The 13,772-nt window shown below is 37.5% G+C and overlaps 1 protein-coding gene across 1 annotated transcript; it reads right to left on the reverse strand.

Moving 5' to 3' along the window:
* Positions 1 to 6,843: 6,843 nt before the first annotated feature.
* On the reverse strand, positions 6,844 to 10,506 carry LOC107536979 (chromosome-associated kinesin KIF4A-like). Its single transcript, XM_016212911.2, has one exon. It carries the CDS (start codon positions 10,504 to 10,506, stop codon positions 6,844 to 6,846), a length of 3,663 nt encoding a protein of 1,220 aa, XP_016068397.2.
* Between the last annotated feature and the right edge of the window lie 3,266 nt (positions 10,507 to 13,772).

A 13,772-nucleotide genomic window follows, 5' to 3' on the forward strand; every position in this document is an offset into this window, starting at 1 on the left:
CTCAACCCTCCATCTTTGTTTTACCCTAAACCACTATTGCTAATAACTTACATACCACTGCTTACCATGGGTTATTACTGTTGTATTTTTTTGCCCTCTCCAGCAAGGAAGCTGTCCACTAATTAATCAAATACATGACCTACTGAATTTCAGAATTTTATTTTGAGGGTCCTTTTCCTGGACCCACTCATGGTACTAACTACTTTATCAGTCCAGGTTCCAGAAGGATGGCTTACTCAAAGTAACACTTAAAGAGAGTTTAATAAAGAGATCATATTCAAAGTTGTGGGTAGGGTTAAAGGAAACTACAAAAAGGAACTTTATATACCCAGTAACTAGCAACAATGTAAACTGTTGATTATTTATGGGCTTAAAGAGAGAAAGAGAGGTAATAAAAAGTGATAAATGAACTGGGGAAAATTTAAATTAAGGGAAGGAAGGCCACAAAACAGGTAAGGCTAGATGGAGATAGCCAAGAAAATAATTTCCCACAAACCTTTCCTCCAACCACGTCCCTTAACATTACTGTGTATTATCAGAACCCAATTAGAAGCCAAGAGGAGAGGAATCCCAAGTAATAAAATAAAACAAATTATCCTCATAGAGCACATAGAAAGGCTAAGAAGGGTAGAGAGTGTTTTAGGAAGGATACATGCAGAATAAACTGCCCAATTTCCTACCAACTCCATTAACCTCAGGAGAGTAGTTGTGTTTCTACTGTTTTCCTCCTAGTTATAAGACTGCAAACTCTTGTGTACATTGACATCATTCCAGGCATTTCTGTTGTCCAAATAATAGTCTCTCTAAACCTTTATCACCCTTTTCTGTAGCTTTACTTTAGTTATGTCCATGAGACTGGATTTCTGCTTTGAATTTCTTTATTTGAATTTATCTTAAATCCCACCACCCAAATCTATTTTTCTTCATTCTCCATCCCAGTAAAAGGCAATTCTTTTCTCTCAGTTCCCAGCATCAGATATTCTGAAGTTAGTGTTGACTCCTTTCTGTCATGCTCTTATCTACTTCGGTTAGTCTCAGCGTCATGGTGATCTGACCATCTAAATATCTCTCAATCCATCCTGTGTTCCTGATTCACCGTTGTTAGCTAAATATCTGCCTTTCTCAATTTGCAACTCCATCCATGCGGTAGCTTCCTAACTCAACACTCTACCCACAGATTGGTCTGTCTCTCCTTCCAGAGTGTTATCTAAGTGATCTGTACAAAACAAAAACCTAAAAATTATTCAGTGGTTCTCCATTACTAGTCCACAAACTTCATCTCTTGGTCCCTGCTTGTGTATGAAGTTTCTTCACATGACTCTCCTTCCACAGGTAACTAATGAGGCAGCAATGTTCCTGGTTCATTGGGTACCTCTGCTTTTTCAATCTAGTACTATTTCAGTTCCTTCTAAATTTAATCATCTCCAAACTCAAAGTGTCCATTCTCTTCAGGAATCCTCTCTTACCCTTTTTTTCTGATTTGTGTCTCCATTATTGCTTTGCTTGCTTCCTTCATATTGTATTATAATCATCCGCTTTTTCCATTAGTCTATGGGATACTTGAGCATAAGACCCAAGTTATGTTTTAGTTATGTATTGAGATTTACATGTCCTGTATTCATTAAACTGTCTGAAACCTTGTAGATGTCAAAAGAATATTTAGTAAATAATGAGCAAATGGTTAGATCTTTATAACTAAAATATAAATTATGGAACAAGAATTACTCATTCAATTTTTAGACCTGAAGATTTCCCAGCTTTGTGGTCTGCTGATGGGATTAGGCCCTGTGGAGCTGAACTGTGACCTTTGTTTCCCCTAATATCGAGATGGCCCTAAGCTACAGTGCAATACTAGTAAGTTTCTTGTAATCAGGTTAATAATTCTTTATCTTTCTCTTTCTTCTGTGCTGATGCATTGTCTAGTTGAAGCACTTCATGCTGCTTTACGTTCTTTGACAATCTATGTGTTGCTTAATTTATCAATATTGACTTATCTCTGAGTCATAAATCTTATCATTTTCCTAGCATGTTATTATTGCCAAAACACATTTGGAAATTCTCATTTGGATTTATTTCCAGAGACAAAAAATTTATATATATATATTTTACATATTATTAATGATTGCAAATATTTCTCCTAAAGCACAAACTGTATTTCCTTGGAAATTACTAAAAATTATCCAGAATCAAGTCTAGTTTTTAAAGTGAAATATAAAATTGGATAAAACAATAAGTAAACAATGTTCATTTAAAGAACATCACTAATTTATTCATGATAAAACCACAATGGATATCTGAAAATTATAAAACAAAAATGAATAAATGTAATAGGCTAGTGTCAAAAATCAGAAAAATCGCCGGGTCGGGTGTGGCTCAGTGGTTGAGTGTCGACCTGGGATCCAGGCAATTGGGATTCGATTCCCGGTCAGGGCACATGCCCGGGTTGCGGGCTCCAGCCGATCAGTGACTCTCTCATCATTGATGTTTCTGTCTCTCCCTCTCCTTTCCTCTCTCTGAAATCAATAAAGATGTATTTTAAAAAAAAAGTCAGAAAAATCTAAAATTGCAGTAACCTTTTTATAAAAGTATTTTTTCAGTAGAATTTTGAAGTTTGATTTAGAAATGAAGGAGAACTTAGTAGAAAAATATTGAAACAAAGCATCTGTGCCTCCTAAACTTGAACAGACTTGACCCCAGTCATCTGCTCACTATGTATTTTCCTGTGTCAGTCTGCTTGGGCTGCCATGACAAAATATCACAGACTGGGTAGCTTAAACAACAGAAACTTATTTTACCACATGTCTGCAGGCCAGAATTTCCAGATCAAGGTGCCTGCAACTTCAGTTTCTGGTGAGGCCTCTCTTTATGGTTTCTGGGTTGTCACCTTCTTATGTGTCTTACATAACTTCTCTGTGCACACACCAGAGAGGGAGCGAGCTCTGGTGTCTCTTCCTCTTCTTATAAGAACACCAGTCATATGGAATTAGGGCCACACTCTTATGACTTCAACCATAATTACCTATTCAAAGACTCTCTCTCCAAATACATTGGGGGTTGGGTTTTCGACACATGAATTTTGCAGGCAGACACAATTTAGTCAATTTACCAAATATCATACTCTAAACTTTAGCAAATATCATACCCTATAACCAGGTATGATAGATGTAGAATCAAGAAAGGAGGCAAGTTTACTTATATTAAGGAAAGCCTCACTCAAACTTTTTAGGGAAAAAGTACTGCTATAAAGTCTTTGATTCCATACTGGGCAATGAGGGGGCATTAATTTCTATCTTCAAAACATTACTTCTACAATCTGAAATAGAAAATACAACATAGCCGAAAATGCAAGGTAAGTTTTGAAAGAATCAAATATCTTTAAAATTAATCACAAATCAATACAGAACAAAAGCCGATCAAATGTGTTTTCTCTGCTAACATATTTTTCTCAGCATTGAGAAAGGAAATTTTGTTGTATCTATTTAGTCATAAAACCTGTCATAATTGGCCTGTGATTGACATACTTTGCAACTGTATTATATAACTGATATGGTTTATGTAAACATAACCTAAACCAAATGATATTCAGAGAATGGTGACAAAAAAAGATCAATCTTTATCACTCTGGAAATTCTTTAGTGTAAGCAAAAAAGATGTGTAGCACCTGAATATGCATGAGCATTTTGAATATGCATGGCTGTGATAATAATAAGAGAACTGCTGATCCTAGGCCTAGAGTCACAAGAAAGTCAAAAGCCAGTACATTCATTACAAAATACATTGGATAAAAAGTATTATTATGAAAAATAATAACTGAAAGATAGCTTTATGCAAAATAATAATGAAATTATTTTCCAGTTTCAAATAGATATTAAATCTTTCAAGTTGTAATGCTATTTACTACTTACATAAGTGAATAATATTAAATTTCTGTCTTTCTGTTATTGTGCACAAAACTGGCTAGATGGGCTTTCAGAATCTATTTGATATGGTCTGACCTGAACCATCATACTGGTTCTCTTTCCACATTTCATTCGTCATTCGTTGATTCCCTTTCCCTGCTAGAGCTCCAAATGTTGGAATGCCAGGACTTGGTTGTAGAAATCTTCTATGTACTCTCTCCTGGACATTTTCTACTGAGTATAACAAATTAAGAACCATCTACAGTTGATGCTTGAAAAACAGGGGTTTGGCCCAGCTGGGCGTGGCTCAGCAGTTGGACATCGACCTAGGATCCAGGAGTTCGTGGTTTGACAGTTATGTTTGCTATCAAACTCAATTCTTGGATCACAGTTTTATTTTTATAGCACTTTAAAGATAGGCTCCCATTATCTCCTGTCCTTCATTGTTTGTGATGGGAGAAAGCTGTCATTTAGATCCTTCACCCGCGGTATGGAATGTGTTTTTTAATCTCTGACTGTTTTTAAGCTACTTTAGTTTTCATTTTCAGCAGTTCACATCTGCTGTGCTTGTGTATTTCTTTTTTTCATATCAAGCTTGAATACATTAATATTTCCATATCTTTTGGTTGGTGTCTATTATCAGTTTTGTAAAATTCTCAGTCATTATCTATTCAAGTGTTTCTTCTGCTCCACTTTCTTTCTCTTTCCTAATAGTATTATAGACTGTATGGCCTTATTCTATGGATCAGTTATTCTGCTCCATTTTTAACTAATTTTCTCTTTGTTTAACTTGTGATAGTTTCTGTTGACCTACCTTCATGTTAATGATTATTTTCTCTGCTGTGTGCAATAAACTTTTAACATCTTAAAATTGTCACTGCTGATGTTACATTTTTTCCTAGCATTTTTAATTGGCTCAATTTTACATAATTTCATCTCTGCTGAGATTACTCATTATTTATGCATGTTTTTCATTTTTATACTAATCTTTTAACCCATTTTTTTATAATCATTTTAAAGTTCTTTCTGATCATCCCTACATTTTATCTCTTTGTCTGGTTTTATTAAACTTTCCTTCTCTTGATCATGAATCACCTCATCTTGCTTCTTTGATTGCCAGATAATGTGTGTTAGAAAACAGCATAAATGAAGATAAATAATATTTACACTCACAACAGTGAACAGCTCTGTTTTTCTAAGACCACTAATCTGAATTGAACTAAATGTATGCTGTGCTGAAGTTAAAGTTAGCCCCAGTTCCTCACGTGGTTCAAAGTTTTAACATGGATGTGTCTTTTATGTTTAGCCTGATTGCTGCTGAGTCCCAGAAACACTCTGGAGATACTTTTTTCCTCTCCAGCCCAGTGGCTAGTTTTCTAGTCATGGAACATTTTGCTGTGCTCCCTAGCATGGCTTCCAGTTGTTTGGGGTTGTCATGGAGTTTTTGCACACTTTAACTTCGATCTTAGCGTTAAATCTCTCTACCCTGCTGCCCTATCTCCAACATTTGAAGGACCTCTGTATTATACTCAGGGAAGATGCAAAGAGCTTCAAAGTGACTTATTTTCAGGTTTCCTCTTGTGCCATCAAAAACCAGCAGCCAACAACAATTGGCTCACTCTCAGTAAAGTCCAGAAATTTGTGGGAGAAATTTCTTTCAGCTCTCTGGCCCTGCTCCCATGTTACATGAGATATTGCACAATGCTGTAGACATTCTCTCAGTTTCCCTTTTGCACCCAGCCATAGGTGTACTATTCCTAAGAAGAGATGATCTTTGGGAAAGAGCAGGTGGTGGGTGAAATCTCTCTGTGACTGGAGCTTCTGGAAAATTTCATCAGTTACACCAGTTTACATAGGGATGTTGAAGTTTATTTAAAATGTGACTTTTTTAACCAATATTTATTGCAGATCCTTTCTCCTCATGCTCCTTTGTCAGGGATAAAAGCAGCTTGGCTACTTTTTTTTCCTAGGAATTTTTTGGCATTCTCTGTATTTTAATTCTTTTAAGTTTATTAAAATTTTTAGCTCTCTCATAAGGGAATAGCATGATATTATAGTCTGGTTTGTTTTGTAGTTAAGGCTGGGAATAAAAATAATGGGCTCTCTGTATCCTACTAAATCAAGGTTTTGATTTTTGTTTATACTGAAATCATAATTATAAGTTAGACATTAGTTTTAAAACACAAATTAGCCCGGCTGGTGTGACTCAGCAGTTGAGCATGGACCTATGATCCAGGAGATCGCCATTTGATTCCTGTTCAGGGCACATGCTGGGTTGCACCCTCGATCCCCAGTAGGGGGCATGCAGGAGGCAGTTGATCAATGACTCTCATCATTGATGTTTCTTTCTCTCTTTCCCTCTCTCTTCCTTTCTCCCTGAAATCAATAAAAATATATTATCTGAGCAATGGAATGGTAAGGTGTTCTTTCAATCCCTTTTATTTTCAACAATTTTTCTTTAATCAAATAGTTATTGGACATCCACTTCTGTTTTGTCTCCATATAATTGTTAATACTTTTTCAGCTTTATTTATTTATATAACTAAAACATTAGCAATTTAAAATATTTTATTTACCTCAGCACCATTCCTGAGGAGGGGTGAAAAACTGGTGCCAGGCCTCCTACCCAGGCCAAGCTCCACCATTAAGCTGAGATAACCTAGAGATAAGACAGCCTTGGCCTCATTCCCATTAGGAGACAGCTTTAACTGCTGGCACATCAGAAGGAGCTCCATTATACTGGGGACTGGTTCCTGAAGAGTAACCAGGAAGGTCAGCTGGTTCTCTCTTCAGCAGGTGGCTTAGCACCCTTTCACTAACATGCTGTCCCTTTTTTCAACAGCAAGAAACCTTAAATCTAAAGGAGTCATTAAAAAATTCCCTTCTGGCTATAACCAGAAGGCATCTCCCAAGCCAGACTAGGGCAGAGATGATGAGTCCAAATTCAGGGGGCCTCTTCTTCCATAAGGGAGCAGCCAGAGAAGAAGCTGACATTACTGGTCAGAGCTCGTTTCTTTTTTTTCCCTGGAGCTTTATTTTCTTGGGATTCTGTGGCTACTTGCTTCAACTCTGAGAGGCCAAGGGAGGAGGCAGCCGGAGTGGTCTTTAACAGAACCTGTTCCATCTCACACGCCTCTTTCAGGATTTTGCTGTTTGGAGTGGCACAGATGGGATTGAAGAAACTCAATCCTGGGGTCACCTCTGTGGGATCCTCCAGCTTGAAGGAGCCTTCAGAATCCTGGGTCTGCTCAGCAGTGTCCAAGCTACCCTTGTCTTGCTGATGGTTCCTACACTTTGTGGGGTCACAGCTGCAGTCCACGCAGCAGTTTGACTTCTGTCTCCTGCACCCACACTGCTTATTTCCACACCAGCCCTTGCAGGAGCACCCGTGGATGTTCTTCTTGGACATCTTAAATAATTTTGTTGGCTTCCATTCCTCATCATCCCCAGCATCACTGTCCTCAGGCTCACTGACAGAATGCTCTGAACATCTTAGATCCTCAATGTTTATGCTTTGCTCGAGGAGTTTTTCTTTAAAACGGGAAGGTCTTGGCTTAGGTGGGATATAGTCAAAAGAAGAGTCTGGAGATAGAAGGGTATCCTTAGGAAGATGAGATTTCTTTTGTCTGCCCACTTGCTTTATGATTTCATTCTCTCGGAGAAGCTGCTTGTTTTGCGCGCACACTTCACGCATCTCCTCGATTTCTTCCTGACACTTCAGTGTGTTCCGCAGCTGTTGCTCCTTTTCACTGACTGACACCTCTAGCTGCTTCTCTGCCATTTGGCTTTGCTGCAGCTGGCTGAGAAGGTACAGCACCTTCTCTTGATGCTGTTGCTTCACTCTGGACAGCTGTGCCTGTAACTCTGTCTCTATTTCGACAAAATGATTTCGTTCCTCAGACAGCATCTTCTGCATGTCCGCACAGCTGGCCTTGTTGTGTTTCAGGATGCTTTCAAGTTTGCTGACCTGTATTTTGGAGGAAACCAGCTCTCCAATTAAAAATTTCAGGGCACACTTGGCTTCCAGAATGGTAGCAATACTCTCCCAGCGGTGTTTTGGTCTGTCTTCACTTTCTGCATCCAGCAGCTTTTGCTGTAGGTCAGCAATCTGAGCACTCCTGAGTTCCATTTCAGTCTGTAGGCTTTCAATCTGCTTTGTAGTGGAATCCTCTGACTCTGAAACTTGACCGTGCAGTTCAACAAGTAAGATTGTGTGCCTCCGGAGTTTAGGAGGTGGGTTCTCCCCAGATTCCTTTTTTTCTCTGAGTTGAGCCAGATCCTGAGCCAGGATCTTTCTATCTTCAAGAAGTTCATTCAGGTGGCATTTGGCTTCCTCAGTACTGACCATAACCTCAATTTCATTTCCAAGCCAACTCTTCACTCGGGCTGCAGTGCCTTCCATTCCATGGCTCTTAGTTTCTTTTCTCTTCTCTGTGACCTCCCGTTGTTTTTGCAGAGCATCCTTGAGCCTCTTGTTGGCAGCTGCTGCCTCCTCAGTTTTACGTCTAAGCACATTAGCCTGTCTCTGGAAGCTTCTTTCCAGTTTGAGCAGCTCATATTGCCTCTTTCTGTTTTGTTTTTTTAATTGGATTACTTCTTTGTCTTTTTGTTGCTTCCACTGTCTAAACTTCTCAGCATCCTCTTTCATCTGACGCATTAACTGTACCCTCTGGTTTTTCATCACCTGTATCTCCTGGTTCAGTTTGGAGATGGTGTGCTCTGTGGATTCTTTCAGCTTCAGAAGTTTGGACTGTTCATTCAGTTTCTTCTTCAAATCAGCTATTTGACACTCTAGCTCCTGGAGACGTTTGTGGCGGCGCTCACTCTGCTTGGCTTGGTTGACACCCTTCTTTGTGGTCTGAAGTTCAAGAAGCAATTCTTCCTTTTCCTTTTGCAGATTGATGACTTCCAATTCCAGGTGTTTCATGCTGTCCTGGTACTGGAACTGAATGGGCTGTAGTTGACTGCCATCCTGAGTCATCTTCCTGGCCAGGGCCTCTTTCAGTGCAAGGGCTTTATTCAGCTCTACCAGCTCCTTAGACATCTGAGCTTGACGTAGAGCATGTTGAGTGGTGAAGCCATCAGAAGACCTGCTGGGCTGTGGACTGATTTCCACTTGAGCTTCTGGTTCCACTGTAGTATCAATGGCTGCAGCCATGCAAGAAATAGTTTCATCTGATATCTGGGTAATCAGTTGCTGCAGGTCCTGAATCATCTCTACATTTTCTTTTAATTCCTGGTTTTCTGAAGTCTCCACTAGCTTTTGAAGATCCACTTTGCAGGCTGCATGCTGCCTGAGCTCTTCTAGTTTGGCATTCATTTTTTCATTTGCTTGTTCTGTCAAAATAATCCTTTCCAACATCTGTGCTGTCTGACCAGCTGCCTCACTCAGACCATGACTTAATTTTTCATTCTTTTCTACCAGGGACTGATTCTCCTCCATCAAAGATTGTAGATTCTCTAATTGTTCCACGTTTATAGATCCAGGCAGGGTACCTCCATGAGCTTGTAGCAACCTGACCTGTAGCTGTTGTACCTGTTGCTTCAGATGATTAATTTCAGCTGTCTGGGGATCAATATTAACAACAGGTTTGTTTTTTATTTTTCTTGCTCTGTCAGCATAGCGAAGGGTATTTAATGTTTCTTCTAGATTAGAGTCAGCAGGACTCACACAGGCTATCATAAGAGTGTGGCTATTACCTCCTAGAGAATCTTGAAGGAGTCGAGTCAACTTGGAATCTCTATAGGGCACAAAGCCACCCTTTTTGTCATCTCCAAGAGCACTGATTACATTTCCCAAGCATAGGAGGCCCCGGTTAATATTAATACCCTCTTTTAGGCGATCCCCTTCAGCCTTGGTTTTCTTCTGTCTTTCTGATCCAGCAAGATCTACAAGATGCAACTTGGAGCGGAAGCTGCTATCCTTGTCACTTTTCTTTCTTTGCTCTATGGAGACTGTAAAGATGGCATGAGACCGGGATGACTGGGAGTTCATAGCTGTGGAGGCCACAGTCCTACAGCTGTTGCCCTGCTCCAAATAGGAAACCATATCCAACGCAACTAGGACAGTCTTCTCAGTGAGTCCCACAATCTTTATGCCTTCCTTAGGATCCTCTCTTATATTTATCTGAGAGGATTTCTCATGAGATAGGCATAGAAGATCTAAGATTTCTTCATTGTAAATCTCCAAGTATGAGACTTTCAGAGTAAATTCGAAGTCACTCTTATCAATTTCTTTGAAGAGCAGTTGTATTGCCCTAGGAATGACCCCAACTGTTGGTTCGTCCCCTTGCTCTGCGGTGTATACACCTCCCATTGAATAGGTTTTTCCAGAACCAGTCTGTCCATAGGCCAAGACAGTTGCATTGTATCCTTTAAATATGCCTTTTATGAGTGGCGCTACTGCTGTATTAAAGACTTCTTCCTGTTCAGTAGACGGGTCAAACACAAAATCGTAGGTGAAGGATTTGTCAGTACCAACCACCACCTGTGGTTCCCCGGGCACGAAGGAAAGGCACATCTGGCAGCCTTCACTCATCTCTTTGGGGACCAGAGGGCGACATCGCAGTGCTACTCTTACAGGAATTCCTTTCACTTGGTCTTTCATGATCCCACCTCAGCATCTCTCTTCTCTGGTCTCCCACTGCCCTGTCCAACCGGAGATTTAACCGCCAAGTTTCAAATTGGTTCTGGAGGCTCCACCAATCGGAACACAGGGGGCGGGGGCGGGGCGGGGGGCACGCTCTGCGGCAGGTGCAGTAATTGTTAATACTTACTGTAAAGGGAGTCATATCAAACATCATGCATTAGTTTTAAAAGATGAAAACGGAAAAGTTTTAAAGACGAGAAATTTTTCTTAACCATTAAAACAAAGCAAAAGAAAAATTACAAATCATGCAAGACCTTTCCCCGAGAAATAAGGCGCAGTTGTACCCTTGGAAATGTACAATAATAATGCTGTAATTAATTTTTGAACAGAGTTTTCAAATACAATACTATAGCATTATTACACTTGGATTCATGTCTCTGCTTTAAACACAGATTTCCAAACTACTGTGGTTATATATGGACCACACGTATCTCCTCGGTTTCTTCAACTATATTTTCTCTAAATTCTATTCTAGTTATACTAGTGACAATTTAAATTTTTTTTGCATTGTCTTTTGTTTATCATTAAAATAACATTTCTTCCAAACAGTATTAGTGTCAGTATTCTTCCCAAAATAGGAAAGCTGTGAAAAGGCAGTGATAAAAGGCCCTTCAAATAGCAGGTAAAGAAGAAATTGTCTATCACACTTACTGATTAAAAATAAACACACAAAGGGAAAGAGAGAGAGAGGGAGAGAGAGAATAGAAAAAATTATAAAATTTTTTTCTTAGTATTATGTTGAAAAATGGTAAATGGCTACTCAGGAAAAATAAATTTTATTTAGTTACCTAGTGATATATTCCTGTCTATTAAGGATATAATTGTGAATGAAAGTCAATATTGGTGTCTGATGTTAATTGATTAGAATAGCCTTTAGACCCGCTTTTCTTATTCTGATACATGGTGAAAATTAATGTCATTGTGAAAATCTATTAATACCTATCTGAATATTATTGGGCATTTAGGAATCATGTTTGTTCATACATATATGATTTTAAATTGTGGTAAGTATTATTATGGGTTCAATGTTTGCTGATTGACACTATGCAATAGTAAAATGAATTGAATGGGACTGGGAAACTTAAGGGGAGGAAAAAGAGTGATCAATCAATATTGTTACATTATAATTGAAAAATATATCTGTGTTTTCCATCTACAAATTATGAAATTTGATAGTTCATTGGAAAAATGAAATCAATATCTATATTTGTATTAAAAGTACAAATAAATGTATGTGATAAAATAAATCAATATCAAACATATTTTTCCTATATCTTTTCTCCCAGAAGAAATCATGTCTCTTTATACTTGAAATAATTTAAAAATACTGATCCTTTCATGTGAGAATGCTGGCCCAATACTTCCTCATTTTATCTAATTCTGAAAACAAATTAAAAAAAATAAAAACTATTAGGCAGGGAGACTTTTTGCAGTTTCCTTGGTTAGAAATAGAAATTAATGAAAACCTTAATAGAGCCCCCATTTGTTGTTTGTACTTTTGAGACAAGAAAGGGTGAATGCAAAGCCAAACTTTAGATGCTCCTCATTTCCTAATCATTTCACATCTGTCTCTCCGAAATCTGTTGCTTAAAACTTAAGGGACTTAATGCTTAATGAGAAACTTTTTCTGATTAGGAAAGAAAAACATAAAACCTACAACTTTAGAATAGACACTAATGCACCGTTAAAAGGCAATTTATAGAAAATAGAAAAAAATAATTAAAGATACTTGGAATAACTCATGTTTTTTTTTATTTTTTATTTATGCCATTCTTAAACAACTAATTTCAATATATAATTATTGTAAGAAATATTAATGAGATATTTTACCTTTTTTATAAGTCTTGGAAATTCATACTAGCAAATTTTCAAGTGCTTGATAAACACATGTGGCTATAGAATACTATGTTCAACAGTGAACATATAGACTTCATTTAAAAAACATTTTTTGAGCACACCATGAGCCTTACACTAAGCTAGCTCCTATTTAAATAAACTTCCTGAATTTTAGAATTTGGTGTGATGAAATGGGGTTAGCAAATAGTTCAAATAAAACAAATATTTTCATAGAGATTAAGTGTAATATGGAGGTATAGGACGGTAAAAAAGCTTTTCTTTACAGTGGTAAGATATAGATAGATTATAGATATGTAACTATAGTTATATATAGTTTTATATATATGGTTTTCAAAAATGTTTCTAAAATTCAGAAAAGTATTAAAATATCTGAAAGTTATTTAATTTTTAAAAATATTTTAAATGGCTTTACTATAGTAATAACCTTAAGATTGCCTAAAAACCCTTACTAAAATGTATCTGTCTTAGCTATACTTACAGAAATTCTGATGTAGTGGGTGTTTTCTGAGACTGGGAGATCGTATTCATTTTTGAAATATCCCATAGCTCCTGATACAAGCAACCCACATATCACACTTAAAGAAACTCTTCTAGTGTCTACAATGACTTAGTTTTTCCTTTGATCAGTAGGCAAGGATTTGGGTCTACATTTAACACTTTGAATTAGGAAAATTTCTCTGGGTTAGCTATCAATCAATTGTCTACCTATCTATATTTCTATCTATTTATTGGCTTATTTTTATATTTCACACATAAAGGATTTATCAACATTAGCTTTATATTAAATATTTTTCAATGGTTCTTTTTTTCTCCCTGAATATTACTTGTGCATAACCAGCTTCCTATGTTTGATATGAGTAATATCACCTTCAATTTCTCTGAGTATATTAATTAGAGCTTTTAAAGAACTATTTTGTGTTCTCCAAGTTCAGCTACTAGGATTATTTCTCTCTTTCATTTTAATAATTATTATGCATATGTGTGATAATCTTGGTGGTCCATTTTATCTATCAAAAATTATCACACATCAATATCAAGTTTATCTCTACTGACTAACAAGTCTTTTGAGAACTACAGAATATTGGCTTATTTATTTATTTTTTTTAATTCTTTTGCCCCTTGACTTTTTGGCAAATGTTTTAGGGTTTTGAATTGTTGGTTCTGATTAATAACATTCTTTGGCCTGGCCGGGCATGACTCAGTGGTTGAGTGTCGACCTAGGATCCAGGCAATAGGGGTTTGATTCCCGGTCAGGGCACATGCCCGGGTTGCAGGCTCGATCAGTGACTTCCATCATTGATGTTTCTGTCTCTCTCTCTCCCTCTTTTTTCCTCTCCCTGAAATCAATAAAGATATATTTTAAAATA

This window comes from Miniopterus natalensis, assembly GCF_054644295.1.
Source record: "Miniopterus natalensis isolate mMinNat1 chromosome 5 unlocalized genomic scaffold, mMinNat1.hap1 SUPER_5_unloc_1, whole genome shotgun sequence".
Classification (NCBI taxonomy): Eukaryota; Metazoa; Chordata; class Mammalia; order Chiroptera; family Miniopteridae; genus Miniopterus; species Miniopterus natalensis.